Below are 20,670 nucleotides of genomic sequence, written 5' to 3'. Positions count from 1 at the left end.
AGGCAAGAAATACGCACCGTGACTAGGATAGAGTCACTCAATTACATGAATTGCCAGGGAATGTGGCAGCTCTGTAATCAAGCTGGGTGGCAGAGATGCCCAAATGGCTAGTATAATTCTTTTTATCCCAAAGACAGATGGAAAGAGAAATTTAAAAAATCTAACTAAATCCAGAAATTTGAGCCCAAAGCCATACAGATTCCTGTAGAAGTTAGAAAGCTGTAAGTCCCAGCCCGTGGGGAAACGGTAGCATCTCACTGAAGTCTAGCATGCCTCCCCACATCCAAGGCTTCCCTTAATGTTTGATGCATAGTCTCATGCTCATGGTCTTTGGGGGGTGGGGGGTCGAAGCAGTTTATCTAAAGGACACATTAGAAGAAACAGACTTGTTCATCCTCTGGGACTAAACCGGAGAGGATCTGAGGCAAACCCAAGGACAAAAAATCCCCCCAGAGCAAGCCAGCCACTGTGCACTCGGAAATCATTGTGTGCGGAGCTCGGCCTTTGGAGGACGTGAATGCGTACCACCCAGGAGGTTTCTTAGAAGCATGCATTTAGTGGAATATAAATATTACGGAAGTTAGATAGATTAAAGGTACAGAGAGCAAAAGGCAGCTACAAAGAGGAAAGAGAGAGAAACCAGAAAAGGGATAGAAGAGGGAGTGGAAGAGAAGACATGAAGCAGAGACAGGCGCCCAGGAAGAAACAAAGTGAGAGGCCGGAAGAGCCCAAGAGAAAAGAAGGAAGCATGGGGAGGGCATGTGGGTGAGTCTATGTATCAGAGAGAGAAGGGAGATGTGTTTGTTCTTTGTAGGTTGATATGTAAATGACATTCTGATTTATTAGTGATCTCCAGCAGATGAGGTGATGATTAGCACATTTCCATATTTATAGAAAAGCGGCACTAACTTTCTAGATTTATAGAAAATCAGCTCTTCACAAATAGCAAATTGTGCTATTATCGACATACGGTTTTCTATAAACAGAGCTGAGGTAATTATCCCTAGGACGATTTGTTGGTGGGCTTCTTTTGAATAGTAACCACATTGGAAGCCCATTTCTTTCACAGATATTAAAGAGGAGGGGCCACCAGATACCTCAGGCAATTAATGAGTAATCCAGTGACAAAGACAGGAAACCAAGTCAGAGTCTTTCCCAGGACCGCAGGGTGGAAGGCCCACAGGTTCTGGGCTTGGCCACCAGCGGCCATCAGCCTGAATGCTTCTGACTCTGCAACAGGAAGAATATTAGCCACTCAAGTGCGGTCAAGAGACGGAACTGGACTGTGGGCCACAGGACCTGGGGCCTAGGAGCTGTGTAGCACACCTGTGTTCTTTTTCCTTCCTTATCTTTGGGAAAGACGCTAAAAAGACCCACTTGAATAAAGCACTTAACACTTCACTTTTTACCTGAGTCCATAGTGACAGGTTAATTCACACCAATCGTATATGTGTGTGAGCATGTGTGTATAGGTGGCAAGCAGAGAGGTAGCAAAACATTTGTCATCACAACACAGTTGGCATGCCGATTCCATGACATTAATTGTGTCCATCATGTTGGCCAGTCATCTCGCTCTTCGACTCCCAGATTCAGTGTCTCTCGATCTGTTGTGCCTTCTTTCCCCCCTCCCTCCACTCCACCTGGTAATCATGAATACGCTTTTATCTCTTAGAACTTGTCAATTCTAGGTTTTCCAGTATTCCAGGTGAGATGAAACAGTATTGGTTCTCTTGTGACGGACCGATGTCACTCAACCCAATGTTTCTCCACATTATAGTAAGCCACATACTTTATAGGAGCTCTGGGAGTCTGGTAGGCTATGCATTGGGCTCCTAATAACCAGTCAGTAGTTTGAAACCACCCACTGCTCCACACGAGAAAGATGAGGCTTTCTACTCCCATCAAGAATTAAAGACTTGGAAACCCACAGAGGCAGTTCTGCCCTGTCCTGTAGGATTGCTTTTATCCAGAATTGACTCGATGGCCATGAATGAGTGAGTGACTTACTTCATTCATATCATGACCAAGTACCAAAACAAAAACCAAACTCACTGCCAGTGAGTCAATACTGTCTCAGAGTAACCCGCTGTGGGTTTCTGAGACCGGCACTGTGTACAGGAGAAGAAAGCCCAGCCTGCTCCCTCTCAGAGTTGGTGGTGGTTTTGAACTGCCGACCATTTGCATCGCAGCCCAACAAGTAACCACGACACCACCACATTGCACATATATTTATTTAACTGGGATATGATTCTTGAAACAATAACTTAATTTGCCTATAACCCACCATGCTATTTTATAGTCTATTCATTTTTTCTTTTTCCTTCCCAGGCATCCTGATGGCACAGTGGTTAAGGACTTGGCTGTTGACCCAAAGGTGAGTTAGAACTTAGCAGCCACTCAGTGGGAGAAAGCTCCGGCAGTCTGCTTCTGTGGAGATTTATAGCCCCAGAAGCCCCATGGGGCAGGCTATTCTGTCCTGTAGGTTTTTAATGAGTCAAAATAGACTCAAGGTTAACAGACTCGATTTTTGGGGTCTAACTCCCAGTCTTTTGCACACTTACTAATTAATTGAGATAAGCAATTATATAATTTGCTTTTCTAACAAGTCCTCAGTGAGGTTAATGCTCACAGTCTGGGGTCCTCACTTTGAAAATCACTGTGCTAGATAGGTTGGAAGAAGACCGCTTAAAGGTGGTTGATGCCATGTGATGAAATGCAGTCTTTCGTCTTGTTGCTAGGTGTCATAGGGTTAGTTCTGACTTGTAGAGACCCCATGTGCATGGAACGCAACCACTCGGTACTGTACTGTCCTCACCATTGTTCTCATGTTGGAGCCCCTGATACCAATCCCACTGGTAGAGAATCTCCCTCAGCGCCCCTCCACTTATCATACATGACGTCCTTCTCCGGGGACCAGTCCCCTCTTGATAATGCGCCCAAAGTATGTGAGATGAAGTCACTCCATCCTTGTTTCCAAGAAATATTCTGGCTGTCCTTCTTCCAAAATGGGTCTGTTTGTACTTTTGGCCATCCATGGTGTTTCTGTATCCTTCACCCAGAGCAAACATGTTTCAGCAGAGCTCCCAGACTAAGAAGAGCTCTTTGGTCTTAGCCATCCAGAATATTATGCAAGGACATAATACCATCAGGTCCGGGAAATAGAAAGTCTATCCTGAGGGCAACTGTCAAGGATCGGTAGGAAGGGATGAGCCCACGGGCAGATACCGTTCATGTGCAGACAGATGCGGTAATCACTGAACGACAGGAACTAGCCTACCACTTAGAAGTGGACTTGAAGACGGGCTGGAGGGGCATGGTTGAGGAGAGGCCTTGGAGGGATAGAGGAAAGATGTCCATAGAAGGTGGTATGTACGATGGGTCTAAATTTCTGGCTTCAATAACTGACTGGATGGTGGTTACATTAATTGGGAATCAACGGTATAACAAGTTTTAACATCTTAAGTAGCAAGACCCCAAAGATTCCTTATCATCCAGAACCCAAATGTGATATAGCAGAAACTGTACAGTTTGGGTGGGCAAAGGAGTCGAGTTTCAATCCTGTTTCTAGCATTTATTATCAAGTCATTCCAACCATCCTTCACACCTCAGTTCCTTAAAATAACAGTACCGACATTTCCTCCTGGCATGCAAACAAATCAGATCATGTATGGCTCTTATTCAGGCATCAAAAAAACTGCAGAGCACACCCCACTGTATATGCTGGTCAAAGTGTGTAGAAAGCATTTGTTCGACTTACCAGATGATTCCATAAGTTCTTTGTCAAGCACCAGAATGTATTCATAAGTTCCGCCCATTGATCCAGATGTAATGTAATGGGTGCCATAGTCATTGATGAACTTGGCATACATGCCATAATTGTATTGCTCCGGCAGCTCCATTAACGATTCCATCATTCCTTCATCCAGTACGATATTATCCCGCCTCATCTTAAAATGAGCAGTCTGCACCTTGGTGAAAATTCTGATGAAACCATAATTCTGGCAACAGCGACAAAATGGAATGGGGGAAAAGACAATGAGGAGATAACTTAATATAAACGGTTAACATTGAATCGCCCAGCAAACTCAGCGTGTGTATGTATGGATTAGGAGCCTTGGTGGGAGGCTCCGTGGGCTGGCATGGGGCTGCTGACTGACAGATTAGTAGTTCAAATCGACAAGCCTCTTCTCAGAAGGCGTGATTGCTCCTGTAAAGATTTGCAGTCTTAGGAAACCTGTTCTACTTTGTCCTATAGGGTCACAGGGAGCTGAAATGGACTCAGTAATAGTGAGTTGGGTAGGGTTTTATTTTTCATTTGGGATATGTTTTCTTTATATGAAATTTAAGATACATTAATCTACAGAACAGAAACTGGATTAATAATTTGTTTGGGTTATGGCAGGGTTGGGGAGAAATGGGGAGCTGGTAATAATAATGCATATAAGGCAGAAGAAAATTTCTGAAATTAATTGGGCTGATGATGCATAACCCTTTCATATGTTTAAATTTTTTAATTATATGATGTGAGAATCGCGTGTTAATAAAACCATGTATCAAAATCAACTCCAAAGCAATGGAGAAAAAAAAGTTCCTTGGTTTTTTTATTCCATTTTTCCCCACAAAGCTTTTGAAGCCCCCTTGTAGCAGAATGCCAAGCTAGTTGCCTTTGAGTAAACCCTGACTCATAGTGACTCTCTGTGTGTTGCGACAGAATTGTGTTTCACAGGGTTTCGATGACTGGCTTCTCAGAGGTCGATCACCAGGCCTTTATTCCTAGCGTTCCTGTGTGGGTACAATCTCTAACCTAATGTTAGTAGCCCAGCACTCAACTCTTTGTACTGCCCAGGGATCATCATCAGACCTGGCAACAATACTTGGCTCCAGATGAATGGCTCTGTCTGTGTTTGTTAAGGAAGTTGATTTTGTAACTGCATATTCATCAGCCTAAATAATATCTTTTAATCCTAGTAAATTCAGATTGGTGATATCAATGTCATTGAGACTTTTAGGTAAATGTTTCATTGATTCAGTAATTATTTCCTTGACCTGATCAAGCCTTGTGCTTCCAGTCTTAAAGTGGCCAGAGTCCTTTATGCCCTGCACTGTGTGGGAGGCATGCTCCCATCTCCAGGCCTTGGTATAAGCCATCACCTGCATCTGGGGCATCCGTCAGCCAACTTCGCTTTCCCATCTACCTGTCTGATTTGTGTCATCTTTAGATCTCAGCTTAGATGTCCCTTCTGCTAGGAAGCATTTCCTGACTCCTCAGGAAGGCATTGTGCAGGCCAGCCCTCCTGCGTGTCTGGTAAAACAGGTCTTGTTTAGCATTCTCCCAAGGCTAATTTAGAGGGCTTGCTGTTTCTCTGGAGCACATTATCATTCTAAGTATTCCCGTATATGCCCGAGGTAACCATGAAAAAGGATGGGGTGAAGGGATAAGAGTTCTCCTCTTATCGTTCAGTTTTATTCCCTTTGTGATGATTCTGTGTGCAAAAGCGTAATAAGAAAAACAAACATGATTACCAGTGATCAGACATTTCCAATTATGCAAGCAAATTAAGGTTCAATTACTACTGTACTTTTTAATGCAATTAAGGTAATACGTGCTTCGTGTCGATTGTGGAATACTGTGTGACACGGCATTATGTTGGAATACCTGCTCATTATACTTGGTTAACTTCTCCAAGAACGAAGAGTCTTTGGAACCAGATACACCCCCCTCCACACCTAAGGGGATGCGCTTCAAGCTTATACCAAGGGTCACTCCCCAGGACACGGACTTGTCCTCTCTCATCTCGGAGAGAAGACTCTTTGCGTCATCATAGAACTCGGAGGAGCTCTCTGTGTCAGCCAGGGCCTGGAAAGAAACAAATGGCAGTTAGACTTGCGCCTACAGAGTCCACCATTTATTATTCCAATCTCTGCTTTGGCCAACAGCTCATGTTTCAGATTGATGTAAGCTATTTTCCCAGAAGACGAATCCAGGTTTCAGATCAGTGTTTGAGAAAATACCGCAGTGGCCCCCACAAGGGCATGTTGTTGGTGCGCGTTGCTGTGGAATCTGGAGAGTCAACTCTTCCATGTCTGGGGCCTTTTGGAAGTTCTCCAGGCCTGTCTTCCAAGGCACCTCAGGGTGGATTCAAATTGCTAACCTTTCAGTTAGTGGTTGAGTTTTGTTTTTTTAATTTATCATTAACTGGGAGTTAATACAGATATCTTATTATGCCATAGTCCGATCACATCAAGCAGAATTGTACAATTGCTACCAGTTTCTTTTTCTTCCTGGACTTGTTGACATTGCCTCCCTTTTAAGATCCAACCCCTCCCCCCCACGACCACCACCCCCTTGAAACCCTTATTCTACTTGCTGTCCCTAGAGGTTCATTAATCCTGCGTTTATATACAGAAACACAGAAAAGCGTACAACACAACTTCAAGAAGGTGACCTACAATGATATAACACCTCTGATATACACCCTAATATGAATGAACAAAAATACAGAAAATGTTGAAAACCAAATCTTGTCATGAGCAGCAGAGACGAGGTTTTTACTGTTCAAGTTAGATTTATGCCTTTAATCTCCTACCGTCATCTCTCCAATGCCTTCTGCTCAGTAACTACTTTCCTCCCCGATTATGGAGCGAGGGAGATCACCGGAGGCTTATTTTCTTTGTTGTTCCCACAAATGATCTTGGGCTCCCACTGCCATCCACAGTCTTCTGCAAATCAGATTCTCCTAACTTGGCCTCTGATTTTGGATTATATGGTTTACAGACCTTCGGTGACTGACGATGGTGTGCCTCTTCCATGTGGACTTAGTGGACATCTCACTTAAATGGCTGCTTGTTTAGAGACAAGCCTTTAAGACCCCAGATGCTATTTTCGCTGATAGCCGAGCACCACCCAAATTCTTCGCCAGAGTTTGCTATCGCTCCTGTGTCTTCTGAGTTCCCTTCCTGAGGGTGAGCATCAGGCAGGGCCATGATGTAAGAACTAATTGTTCTCAAGTTGGAGCTAGGATTTAGTGTGAGCCCAAAACCTATTCCTGAGTCTATGTGGGTTTATTATTATTAATAATAATTGGGAGTTAATATATATATATCACATCATTCCTTAGTTCAGTTACATCAAGCAGAATGGTACAATTGTTTGCACAGTTTCCAAATATACTTTTTCTTCCCGGACTCTTTGACATCATCCCCCTTTGACCTCTCCATCTCCATCCCTCTCCCCCCACCCCCACCCCACTACTGAAGCCCTTATGCTACTGTTGTCCCTATAGGTTCATCAGTCCTGGGTTTCATACACCGAGAAACAGAAAAACATATAACCTAACTTCATGAAGGTGACCTTCAATGACCTCTGAGATACATCCTTTTATGAACAAAATAAAACAGATTATCAGTCATGGGTTTGCCAGAATAATACATATCTTAATAGAGCATATGGGGCAATGATGTAGCAAGACCATGTTTGTCTGCCTACCATCAGTTCATCAATCTTGGTACAGCTGTCTCCTGCTTCCTCAGACACCATGTCTTTTCTGTCTTAAATCCTCAGATTACAAGTGTGTGTGAGGCAGAGGCCAGTTCCCCCAGTGGAGTTTCCACATTGGGTGTCACAGATGCAGCCTCGGGAACATGCCATGTGCCTCGAAGATCCAGGATCCAGTGTCCCAGTGTCCCACAACCCCTGGCCTGAGTTTCCAGGCTGCACCAGAAGCCCGGGTCAATTTTGCCTATCCAGTGCACACCACCAGGGCACTTCCCCGCTTGGGTCCCACAAAGCATTTTCAGTCATTCTTCCCCCAACCGGAGGCCAATCCTCCTTTTCCTACCAACAGACATGCATTTGTGCTCCCCAGTCATGCTTGCTTCCTTTCCCCTCTGCTGTGTTTTCCTCATCACTGTACCTCATCTCTCGGACATGGCTGTCTACCTGTCTGGGGGGACGTCATCATAGATTACATGGCAGCCACTCTAGAGACAGCATCCCCAACCTCTCCCTTCATCATTTGATCCCAGCTGACATGAGACACCTTCTGGTCAAGTGACCTTCAAAGTACTTGTTTAGAGCAGATGGTATGTGGTTCGTTGGCACCGGTCAGGCCCTCTACCTACCGGTCTGGCCCCTCTAGCCAGCCGACTGGATGCCCTGCAGCCGAGCTTGTGCCTGCTCTGCTGCTTGTTACTACAGCAGCAGACTCATACAGCATTTGGCCTTTTGTGATTGACTAACTTCACTCAGCACGATGTCTTCCAGGTCCCTCTACTTGTTGAGGCGTTTCATGGCTTCATCACTGTTTTTTAGGGATGTGTAGTATTCTATTGGGTATCTGTACCAGAGGGATTTTATATCCAATTGTATACTAATGGGAAGTTAGGCTCTTTCCAGCTTCTTGCTATTGCAAACTGTGCTGCAGTGAACAAGGGGAAGCATATGTCTATTCGTGATCTGTTTCTTCTTTCGTTTGGGTTTGTGCCCAGTAATGGTTTTGCTGGATCATATGGTAGTTCAATTGCCATCTGTTTTAGGTGCTGCCTTCCACATGGGTGTATGTACTTATAAGCTCACCAGCAGAGGATAAGGGTTCCAATCTCATCAAACCTGCTCCAGCATTTGTTGTTCTCAGTTTTTGTTTTTGTTGCTATTTTTTTTAATTGGGCTACAGTTACGGGCATGGGTGGTATGTCATGGCTGGCGTTACTTACACTTCCTGGATGGCGAGTGAGTGGTAGCATTTCCTCATGTGTTTATTGGCCGTTCCAGTGTCATCCTTTGGTGAATCGTCTGTTCAGGACTTTGTCCACCTTCTCAGAGGGTTATTCGTGTTTTCTTGTTGTAGGCTTGTAAAATACTGTAGAATTTACTAATTGGTCCTTTGCCGGTTATGTGGTTCCTAATTTTCTTTCCCCAGTCTATGGGCTCTTGTTTTATTCATTTGATAAAGTCTTTTGATGTACGCAAGGGTTTTATTTTGAATAGGTCCCACTCATCTACTTTGTGTTCCATGGAGGAGTTGAGTTTTTAACCACGTGTGCCACTGAGGCACTCCTGCAAGATGCATGTACATATAGCCACCGCTACATAGAGGTGGTCCAGCCAAAATATGACAGGCGGGCCTCGGGGATAGTACCAATTTGGTTCCAGACCACTGTGGTAATGTGAATACATATTTTTTTAATTTTTGGTTTTACAAATGCACATGAAAATTATGTTTTATGGGGTTGTAGGCCATTACCTATGCAATAGCATTATAAAAATATCTAGAATCTTCTGAGAAATACCAAATTGTGACCCAGAGACACAAAATGGCATGCACTCTTGGAAAAACGATGGCGTGGATAGACTTGCTCAATACAGGATTGCCACAGATCTTCCGTTTCCAAACATGCATTCTTATCTGGGAGTTGCAGTACAGTGAAGTGCGATAGAATGAGGTATGCCTGTATTGGGGGAGCCAAGATGCAATAGGTGGGTGACCACATTGGCAGCGTGCCTCTCACTGGCCCTGCCTTGCCTCACAGAGCCCTCCCTTACAGGGTATCTGTAGAGGCAGAAGAAGCAGGATCTTCATTTGTCACAAACTCTTTGGACAATAAAGCTCCCAAAGCAAGCCATGAACAGTCCTCAGTTTCCTTGCCACCCCTCCCCCCCCTGAAGTGGCCTGGGGCATCCCTGTTGAGGCTTACTTCAAAGTGGTACTTCATAAAGTTGTAGGGTTTCCGAAAGTACTTCTCATCATCGCCATAGTAGAGACGCTCACAGGTGGGGTCATATCGAAGCTCCCTCCATTCCCCGTTGTATACTGTCTCACACTGGCCACCGTAGTACCTGGCATCATACACACTCTGACCTTCTTCTTGGGTCAGGATGTTGTACCTAAATGGAAAAGGCAGTTTCTGGGTGAGAATTTTGAATGGCAAGATAGCACAGCATGCTGTTCTCTGGGAGACATTTGTGATAGGTCGGTTTATTGTGCCAACCCGTCCAAGAAACACATGTGGGGTTAACAAAGCTGCAGTTTAATTGAAGGGCAAAGAAATAAATGGCTCGGTGAGCCACGCCTTTCTGTCTCTTGCTCTCTGATGATCGGACCAGTGTGTGGCTGCCTTATCTAGTTTTCTGCCTCAACCTGTGAGCTATAATACCTATGGGGTACCCAACCCATGGACCATGTCGCTATAGTTTGAGATTCCTTCAAGACCTGCTTTACCAAACTGATGGTGTAGACATCACTTGAGCTGGAGACTATCAGACCTTGTCATCTGGCTGACTGTTGGTGACCTGCTCTGCTGTTTGCTGCCTGTGGCTGGACAGCCTGTATTGCTCTACAGAAGACTCAGGTGTCTGCTTCCCTGACTTGCACCTAGCAGCTCTTGTGAGTTGAAAGACTGCCAGTATATCAACTGTCTCACGGAAGTGAGTTGAACTCAGCTCTCTATAATGCTCTGTGGACTAATTAGCTGTTTATTTCTTTGTGTTGTATCTCTCTCTATCTATCCATATAAAGTCAAAAGTGACCTGGTTTCTCTAAAGCAGCGGTTCTCAACTGTGGGTCGTGACCCCTTTGGGCATGGAACGACCATTTCACAGGGGCCACCTGATTCATAACAGCAGCAAAATTACAGTTATGAAGTAGCAACAAAAATAATTTTATGGTTGCGGATCACCACCACATGAGGAACTGTATCAAAGGGTTGTGGCATGAGGAAGGTTGAGAACTACTGCTCTAGAGAACCCTGTCAAACACAACGTTTTACAACCTGTATTCTGCAGAGGCCAAGGATTCCTCATGGTACCTTAAGGGCCGCATTGAGTCACAATGGAGCACTAAGCAGGTGGCCAGAAAGCTCCATTCAGCATCAAGAATGGCGGTCCCATATAAGAGAGGCCTTTGAAGATGTTTTGGATAATTCAGCAGATAATTGGCACAGGAAACAGACTGAGTCCATTGAGAAAGCAGTCCCTTGCTGTGACTCAGCAATGTAACTAAAGATGCTGTTAATATAGAATCATGAAGTCAGATAATAACGAATGTTGGTAAAATCCGGGGAAATCAAAGTCCTCATAGACTGCTGGGAGTAGGGGGTGATGCAGCTTCCTTTGCGAAGTGTCTAGTATCCCCTCAAATGATTAAGCATAGTTCCCGCACCACCCAGCGCTCTGCTCCCAGGACTGTAACCAAGAGAGATGGAAACATCTCTTCACACAAACACCTCTATCCTTAAGTTGTCACTACAGCCCCAAAGTGGAAACACCTCAAATAAATGCCCATCAATGGATAAATGGATGGACCAATTATGAAATCTTTTTTGGTCATAGAAAGGACGTAGTGGTTGATGCTACAACATGGAGGAATCTGGGAGACAGCATGTGAAGTGAAGGAAGCCAGGCACAAAGACTATGTATTCTGTGATTTGATTCCCAGGCAATGTCCTGAACAAAGAGATCTGTAGACAGGAGAGGTAGTTCCATGGTTGCCCAAAGGCGAGGCAAGGGTGAACAGGTTGAAATATGAGAGCAAAAATATATAAAGGATGTTTCTTTTTGAGATCATGAAAATATTACCTCAACTTTTAAAACATTTTCTTGAGTAGCAGTCTCTTTCTGAAATAGTAACAACATCAACAACAAAATGTTTACTTAGTGCTTAATATATGTTAAAAGGTGGTGGTGAATATACTATGAATATTCCTATGAATATAATAAAAATATTTCACGATACATGTTAAATAGGAGAATAATTCGATCTATATGTCTCAAAAAGAGCTCTTACGGGAAAGAAAATCAGCTAATGACACTATATCTTTCATAAAGGGATTGTAAGATTCAGTGCATTTTCTTCTCATTTTTTTCTATGTCTATCTATATAAGATAGACAGGATAGACAGTCCCCAAGAGAAAACAATGGGAACAACGGTTCTGGGGGGGACATGGGAGAGGAAGAGGTAGTGGGAAGGGAGGGAGGAGCCAACAAGCTCAGGGACAAGGGAACAATAAGAGATCTAAAATGGAAGACGAAGGGGCATAGAATACCTGGAGGGGCTTGATCAAGTGCAATGTAGTCGAAAGGAATTATGGAAAGCTGAATGAAGATTAAACATGACAGGGGAACAGGAGGAAAGTAAAAAGCAATGGCGAGAAGAATTAGGAGGCAAAGGACATTTATAGAGGTATAAATATAGGCATGCATACATGTAAAATACATTAATATATAACTGCAGAGATATTGGTGTGTGCACATTGGGCCTCAGTCATTACAATATCGACCACTTAGGGTTTTTGTGAAATCAAAATGAGAGTATTAAAGGATAAATAAAGTTAACAGTACATGCTAGGCTCTCAACAAGTAAGGTTCCATCCTCTAGACCAATAAATACCCTTCCAGGAATATGTTTCCATACTTTCCTCTCTGTGGTATATCAAATATATCATCCCCATGGTCCCTATTTTAGACTACAGGAAATAAGTAAAATAATATTCTGCTGAATATTTCTGATAATTTCTGCTGAAATATACTGTAGCTTTAATTTTTTTTTTTCAAAAAGAGAAAGCTAATGGAAGAAAAATATTTAGAGTTGACCCTAGGGAAAAAGTGGGTTATGTGTTGGGTTGCTACTTGAGAGGCCAGCAGTTCTAACCCAGCTGCCTGGGCTTTCTACTCCAGAAAAGATTTATAACCTTGGAAACCCTAAGGGGCAGTTTTACTCTGTCCTTTGGGGTCACTACGAGTTGGAATGGACTCGGTGGTAGTGGATTTGAGTTTTGAAAATTTCCAAGACCTGACAATCTAAGCCTCTTCGTGTATAAATAATATTAATGCTTCTATCTATCTTTCAAACCCAAAGTTAGCTTTTGAGACACACCTCAGTAGTTGCCTTTTTTCTGTGCTTTTTGGATGACTCTGCATAGACATTGCTGCTCCCACCTCCTATGGCCCTCAGTGAAAACCTTGGCATACCATGCAGCATGTGTCTCAAAGGCACAAAGAGAGGAAATGAGCAGAAAATAAGCAGTGAATACAACCTACCTCAGAAGAATAAATGGGTAATTGTACATTTGCTGCCTTCATCATTTTCAAAATAGTTTCTTTTACTTGAGCCCTTGGTATCAGCATGGATGAATGTATAGATTGTGATATGAGTTGTATGAGCTCCCAATAAAATGACTTATTAAGATTTTTTAAAAAGGGTAACTGTAGAGTTTCCTGCACACAGTAGGGATTCATTCATCGTGTGTTAACTTCCTTCTTCTCTTCCGATCTCCTTCTCTTGCTTTATATTAGTGGAACTGATGTAATAGCAGCTATGGTAACTTGAATACAAATGCTGCCACATTTAACATATTAGCTTTCAATTTCACGACAATTTTGCAAATGCATAAACTGAACCTCGAAAAATACTAACTTGCCTTTAGTCACAGCAGATTTGTTTCCCAAGATCTTGACACTAAAATCTGGGCTTCTTCATTTTACTGTATCCTGTCGTTTCTATCCTTTCACCCGTTGAAAATATTTCTGCCTATAGTGTATAAATACAAATTCTCTAATGGGCCAAACAGAAACATAATGTGATATACACAATCCTGCAGTAGCAGTGATCTGCGAGTAGACGCGTGGATAGACAAGACACGCGGGCTGAGCCTGTGTGGGACCAAGAGTGTTTGACAGAGGCTGCTTATACATATGTATTTACCTTTGCTCAAAATGTATCCACGGATGTGCGAAGCATACAGGGGAAAGTTTTGTCAATGTCTCAAAATACTGAAATGCCTTGAGAACATGAGACCCTGGACTTGGGGACTCAACACCACTGATCTCAGGGACACCAAGGAACATTGGCTTGTTCTATAATCCGCAAAGATAATGCTGTGCCTCTTACTGTAGCAAATCTACGCTAAGGTCTTCAGAGCTTAGGAGTGGGCATCTGAGGTATCACTATGGGCCTCTCTGTCCAGAAGAAAGAAGTATGATGAAAATTGAAGACACGTGCAAAGAATTAGTTTTATGGACTAATGGACTATGTGAACATCAGTCTCTCAATCTCCAGGATCTGAAGACCAAAAGAACAGAACGAGATGGCGTCCAGCCACCACTATCAACTGCTTGGAAATGGATAACATTAGGAAGGAGATCCTGGACAGGGCAGGAGAAAAATCAAAAATCGTTCAAATGACCAGATTTCCTGGTCAGATAGAGGCTGGTGTAAACTCCAAACCTGTGGCCCTGAAGACAACCTTCAGGTCTGGTGATGAATTCATCTCTATAGCTCGATTTTCAGCTAAAACAGATGACAAATCTATAAGGCACAACAAAAGCACTTGGGAGGTTTAACTTCCTCAGAATAAGCAATCATTAATGATCAAAAGGGCAAGTTTTACCCAAGAATAAATTTTAAAAGTTTAGAAAATAAGGAAGATTAGAAATAGATACTATAGGGGAAAATGGGTTATGTGATGTTACATTGAGGAGATTGCAATCAATGAGATGAAACAAAAGCATATAAAAACTGTTAATTAGAAGATAGATCTGCTTTGAAAATGTTCATCCAATTCACAATAAAAAGCTTAAAAATAATGACTTAAAGGAAAAATAAACCTTAAGATTCTGTTATAGTCTCTTAAAATCTGTTTATGTCTTTTATTGATAACACAAAGACATTCAACTTTATGGATCATAACAAATAATAGGTAACATTGCAAAAACTGGGAATTCCAGAACATTTAATTGTGTGAATGTGCAAACTGTACACAAATCAAGAGACAGTTGTTCGAACAGATAACAAGGGATACTGAATGGTCTAAAAATCAGAGCAGATGCTCCAGGGCTGCATCTTTTCCCCACGTTCATTCAGCTGTGTACTGAGCAAACAATCCGAGAAGCTGGACTAGGTGCAGAAGAAGGTGCCATCAGGGTCAGGGTCAGGGAATACAGGGTCAGGATCAGGGAATACAGGGTCAGGGTCAGGGAATACAGGGCCAGGCTCAGGGAATACAGGGCCAGGGTCAGGGTCAGGGAAGACAGGGTCAGGGAATACAGGGTCAGGGTCAGGGAATACAGGGTCAGGGTCGGGGAATACAGAGGTTATTCCTTGCTGAAAGCCAAGAGGACTTGCAGTACTTGCTGACGAAGATCAAAGAACACAGTCTTCAGTGTGGATTACAACTCAATGAAAAAGAAAATCCTCACAACTGGACCTATACACAGCATCATGATAAACACAAAGGTTGAAATTTATTTTACCTGGCTCTACAATCAATACTCACAGAAGCAGCAGTCAAGAATTAAAAGGACGCAATTGCACCGAGCACATATGCGACAATTATATTAAAGCAAAGATGGCTGAACCTGACCCAAGGTGTGGAATTTTCAGTCACCTCATCTACATGAAAAATCTGGACAACAAATAAAGAAGGCCAAAGAAGAATTGATGCCTTTGATTCATGGTGTTGGCAAAAATATTGGACATACCATGAGCGCTAGAAGAACGAATTAATCTGTTTTGGAAGAAGTACAACCAGAATGCTCCTTAGAAGCAAGGACGGTGAGACACCGTCCATACTTTGGCCATCAGGAGGGACCGGTCCTCCAAGAAGGATAGCATTCTTGGGAACACAGGCTCTGCATAAGAGAAGACGACCCTCAGTGAGAGGATCAACCTCGTAGTTGCAGCAATGTGCTCGGACGTAACCATTGTGAGGTTGGTGCAGGACTGGAACACAGTCTAATTCTGTCATATATAAGAGCTTTATGAATTGGAACCAAATCATTAGCATTAAACAACAACAATCTAATTGTAAACATAAGTAAAATCTACATATATCTTGAAAAAAATGGCTTCCAAATAATGAGTAAAAATAAAAAGGAAGGGAAATCTTAGTTGTTAGAAATCTACTTTTCAGAAATGCTTGGAAATATGTACAGAAATATGTATCCAAGTATATTCGAGATAGCTTTATAAATGGAAAATCTAATTGTCTATCCATAGGGATTTGTCATATAAATGATCATGTAGCATTACTATAGAAGAGGGGTCAGCAAATCTTTCCATAAAGAGCCAAATATTTTATGTCTTAGGCATTGCCTCCTGTAGGTCTATGTAGCAACTACTCACTGAAGATATTGTAAGGCAAAACCTATCTTTTGATAAAGCTTTATTTATAAAACCAGGAAGCAAGCCGGATTTGGCCTGCTAGCCTGTGTTATACAAAAATATATGAATAAAAGAGAAAGATAGAGTATGAGAGGGTGAATTACCAAATACATGAAGTGAAAAAAGCAAGTCACAATACTATAGCAATTTCACATTGATGTAAAATGCATGTATATGTGTACCAAACTTGTATATATAGATTTATTTTATAACAAATAAATAAATTTTAAATGGTCTAGGAGTTTCAACACCAACATGCTCATAGGGTGGAAAGGGAAAGGAGGGAGGGAGGGAGTGGGTGGGTGTGAGTGGGGAACGTGAAGAGACACTTTCTGTTTTACCTTAAACATGCAATACTTCTGTAACACTCAACCTTTTTTATTTAATCTAGAAAATCATAATTGGTTAAACCATTTACAAGGAAGACCTGTCAGATCTTGAAATGAATAGAACAGCCAAAATTTCAAGAGTGGAGGTGGTTGATTCCACTATCAGTATTCGTTGTGGGCAAAGGCTCCTGATTCAGGAAGCGTGTTTGCTTTGCGGTGGTGGTGGGGGGCGAGGGGGTGTTAAAGAAGTCTTTCTTGTGGGTTTGGTGAAGGTTTACAGAGCGGCTCTGTTTCACATTGTACATTTCATACAGGTCTTGCTCCGGATCGCTGATTGCAACCCCCTCAAGGGGCCAATGCTTCTCCCGCATCCTCCTTCCTCCCAGTGTTTCCTGTTTCCACTCCTCCTTTTCTCCCCTTGTTGAATTTTGCCCCTGGGTAAATTTTGCTCTTTTTATTGTAAGGAGTATGTACCTCCCTTGTGTTATTGTTCCCCTTAAAGACGCATCTATTGTTTGGCTGAAAACCAGGTCACGTGGGTGATTTCACTCTGGTTGATTCACACAAGAACAGGGTCATGTTGTCTGGGAAATTTTGCCAATAAAGAAGGGTTTATTGCTCAGCTCAATCTTTCACGCGTCTACTCTGGTCATTCCCAGTAACTTTCAACATCACAAGAATCCCCTTTTGATTGGTCTGTAGAAAAACAGAATTTGGTCTTTTGTTTTGTTTTGTTTTCCATATACATGTTGCTACATCCTTTATAGGACTCAGTCCCATCTGGCAGGGGACCTGTGATGGCAGCGATGCTAACTGAATGAGAGCCGCAGCCCGGCTGCTCCTGCCCCTGAGCAGACTTCAGAAAGGCTCGGTCACTTGTGACAATGACTGAATCTCCCCGTTGCCTCATCTGTAATGGTTCAGCTAGCCATATTGATTTGTTTCAATTCAACCAATATTCAGTGAGAGGCTATAATAGGACAAGCTTTGACATAGGGACTGTGGGGATACAGAAGATAAGTGAGAGGCAGACTTGGCCTTCACAAAGAATTTAAATGCCAGTTAAGGGACAAGAGCCAAGTTAAAGTCACGGCAGCTGGCAGCTAACATATATCCTACCCAGCAGGCATCAGAGTATCCTATCAGCAGAATAGGAACAGACCTTTGTGCTGCCTAAAGAAACAAAGGTGGAAAGACAGATCTCGGAAGAAGCTCTCAGCCTGAGCACGCGAACACTTCAACGGAACTCCCCACCGGGAGGGGAGGTGCTGAGATTGGAGGACACATGGTCGGCAGTTTAAAACCACCAGCAGCGCTTCAGGAAAAGGACTGGGCTTTCAACTCCCGTAAACGTTACAGTCTCGGAAACCCACAGGGGGTCTCTGTGAGTCAGCATGGACTCGAGGGCAGTGAGTGAGAGGACACGCCAGGGGACTCTGGGAGTCACAGGAACTAAATCAGTCTAGACAAAGTCAGGGGGAGCTGTAGGTCCAGAAGGCTTCCTGGAGGAGGTGATGGCAGGTTACAAAGATGAGAGAGACCATTCCAGACAAAAGGAGCTGAATCTACTCAGGCTCAGAAGAGAAGGGAAAGGCTACGGTGCCTCCATGAAAGTCCCCGTGAGCGTGAGGTGCATGGTGAAGTTACGATCGAGGCTGACGTAAGGTCCCCATCCAGCATGTGCACTAGATGCTCGGTTTAACAAAGTGGGAATCCAGGTGCCTCTTTGTCTCGCTCCCAAATAGAGTTTCTTTGTGCTGTACTGCACTATTAGCATACTCCATTGCTCTCAAGTCTATTGGGACTCACGGGAGTCCCACGTGGCCTAGAGGAGAACTGCACTCTGTATGCTTTCAATGGTTGTTTTTCTAAGTAGATGGCCAGTCCTGTATTCCAAGGCACCACGGAGGGACTCCATCAAGCTGTTAGCTATGGTTGTGCACAGTCAGCTGTCGTGCACAGCAGAATGTGAACAGGCCTATTGGAAAGGGACCTTGGGCTTCAATGCTTTTCAAATGGGCCTTGGGAATGGAATCAGAGTAGAAAGAGATGGTCAGCAGACTAGGGAGGGAGTAAAGGGGAGGACCACTCTGCAGAGGACGGTTCATAGGCTAAAGCGTGAGCAGTAGGACCTGGCAGGATGGCGCAGTCACCTTAGGGGAGGAGACAAGGTCCCTTCTCTCTACAAATCTAACACTCAGGCTTGGGGACATCTCCTTCCCCAGTGGCAATGGCTCACCCCAAGGCTGCCCTCTCGGATCCTGGAATTGGATCGTGCTGACTGCAGTCGTCGTCAATCACCCTGACGTCCTCACAGTGCTCCTCGTCAGACCCGTCCAGGCAGTCCTGGTCCCCGTTGCACACAAGGTGGCGTTTCAGACAGCGACCTGAGAGAAAGAAGGAGATGGGATGGATGCTGTCAGCCTCACCCTGGCCTCTTCCTTTCCCCTCCTGACCCAAGCCTGCGCCCCCAGCCTGATCCTGACTTCACAGCCCCTGCCTCCCTCCCATCTTCTTGTCTCCCGCAAGTGCCCTCCCCTCTCACTCCTGCTCTCACCCAGCCTCCCATTTGGGCCCCGCCTACCTTATCACCCCCAGAGCAGTGGCTCCCCTGACTCCCATTGTTCTTCGCCCTCAGGTCACTGTCCGGCACAAGGCCTTCCTCACCTGCCCCTGGTGACCTCAACAGCCCTGTCCCCCGCCAGTCTTCCCAGTGCCTGACACTGCCATTATTCTGGTTGAGGACTAGTTCCTGAAGCCCCATGTGTTCACTCATCCTTTCTCCTTATTGTCCACAAACCTCTTTCCTTCCTTCTTTCCTTGCTTCCTTTTTTACTTCCTTCTTTCCTTCCTTCCTTCCTTCCTTTCTTTTTCTCCTTCAAATTGCGGGTCAAATTCTGTTTTGAGGCTGCGTTGACAGTCCTGAGATCAGGGTGCCCACTGGATTATCCCCTTATGCCAATCACAGCTGTGATCACACAATATTTTAATTGACTCTTAGTTGGAATCTCTCCCGGGACACTTCCTGGCCTCTAGATGAAGTGTTCAGATGCCAACCAAAGGGTCCAAAGTTCAAACCCGCAGTGCCCCCGAAGGAAATTCCTGGTCCTTTGCTGCCATAGCGTGCGGTTCTATTTGTTTCGTCGTGAGGGTGATAGTAGTGGGAGCCGACTCAAGGGCGCAGAGCAACAGGCCGTCTCCCAGACAGACTAGAAGGGCCTGAGGTCCGCACAGTGCTTCCTCGTCTCTGGGTGACCGGCAGGTGGCACGCTGCCTGCCACACAGTAGATGCCCAATAAATAGCCGTTACCTTCATCGGTGAATGAGTGAGTTGTACATTTTCTAAATGAGTACAGCAGGCGTGATTAATTCCTGTCCAAATGATTTGGGAGGCTGGCTTCAAATGCAGATTCCGGGCACCAAAATCTACCAAATGTCAAGCTCTAAAGGAAGGACTTGACTCCAGCTTCCAGATTTTAACAAGCTCCCTGCATAAGTTTCTGCACTTTCAATGGGACAGTCCCAGCTGCTGTGCCGCCGGCATGCTCCTCACCTGTCTGCTTACACTGGAAGTCCTGTCCACATTGTGCTTTCCTTAGACAAGCCGTGCGACTGGAACAGCTGGCTTGGTCCCAGCCATCACCGCTGCAGATGGCTCCCCCAAACTTGTTTGGCTGCAGGAGGCTCCTGTATCGGTACTAAATCAGATTTTTTAAACAGACACATTATTGTCAATCAGTCAAGCAAGATGTGTACAGGCAGGTCTCAGCTCAACATAAGGAATAGCTGTCTTATGATTGAGAACTGCCTGCCTGCAAAGCTGTCTTTTGAGGGGATGAATGCTCAAAACCGTTGATGTTCAAACAGAGGTGGCACAGTCACCAGCTGGAAGATGGCAGAGAGCTTCTGAGCATTCAAAAACAGGCTTAGGTCAGCTATTTCTAAGATATTCCTCATTGCTAGGCAGGATCTCCATCCTATCCCTTTTACTGTTTCTCCGTTCCTACTCATCTGGCAAGATTCGTGGCTCACCTTCTCTGGACCACTCTCCCTCACAACGACAGGTAGCATCTTCCTCCTGGAGGTCATGGTTCGCCTGTCTCTCCTCGCACTTGCCATGTAAAACGGTGTACTGTCAGGAGCCCCTGGTGGTGCTAATGCACACAGCTTCTAGCTGAAAGGTTCA

The 20,670-nt window shown here is 44.2% G+C and overlaps 1 protein-coding gene across 1 annotated transcript in view; it reads right to left on the bottom strand.

The window, feature by feature from the left end:
• The window catches only part of C8A (complement C8 alpha chain), a 61,965-nt gene that overhangs the window by 30,181 nt on the left and 11,114 nt on the right, over positions 1-20,670 (bottom strand). Inside the window, exons 4-8 of the mRNA XM_075533980.1 lie at positions 20,038-20,182; positions 18,724-18,871; positions 9,694-9,883; positions 5,657-5,857; positions 3,758-3,998 (exon numbers count right to left, since the gene is read on the bottom strand). Coding sequence (XP_075390095.1) covers positions 3,758-3,998; positions 5,657-5,857; positions 9,694-9,883; positions 18,724-18,871; positions 20,038-20,182 — 925 coding nt within the window. The remainder of the gene's footprint in view (positions 1-3,757; positions 3,999-5,656; positions 5,858-9,693; positions 9,884-18,723; positions 18,872-20,037; positions 20,183-20,670) is intronic.

The sequence above is a fragment of the Tenrec ecaudatus genome, chromosome 1 (genome assembly GCF_050624435.1).
Source record: "Tenrec ecaudatus isolate mTenEca1 chromosome 1, mTenEca1.hap1, whole genome shotgun sequence".
Taxonomy (NCBI): domain Eukaryota; kingdom Metazoa; phylum Chordata; class Mammalia; order Afrosoricida; family Tenrecidae; genus Tenrec; species Tenrec ecaudatus.
The sequence above is the reverse complement of the archived record's forward strand: the minus strand, read 5'-3'. Positions and strand labels throughout refer to the sequence as shown.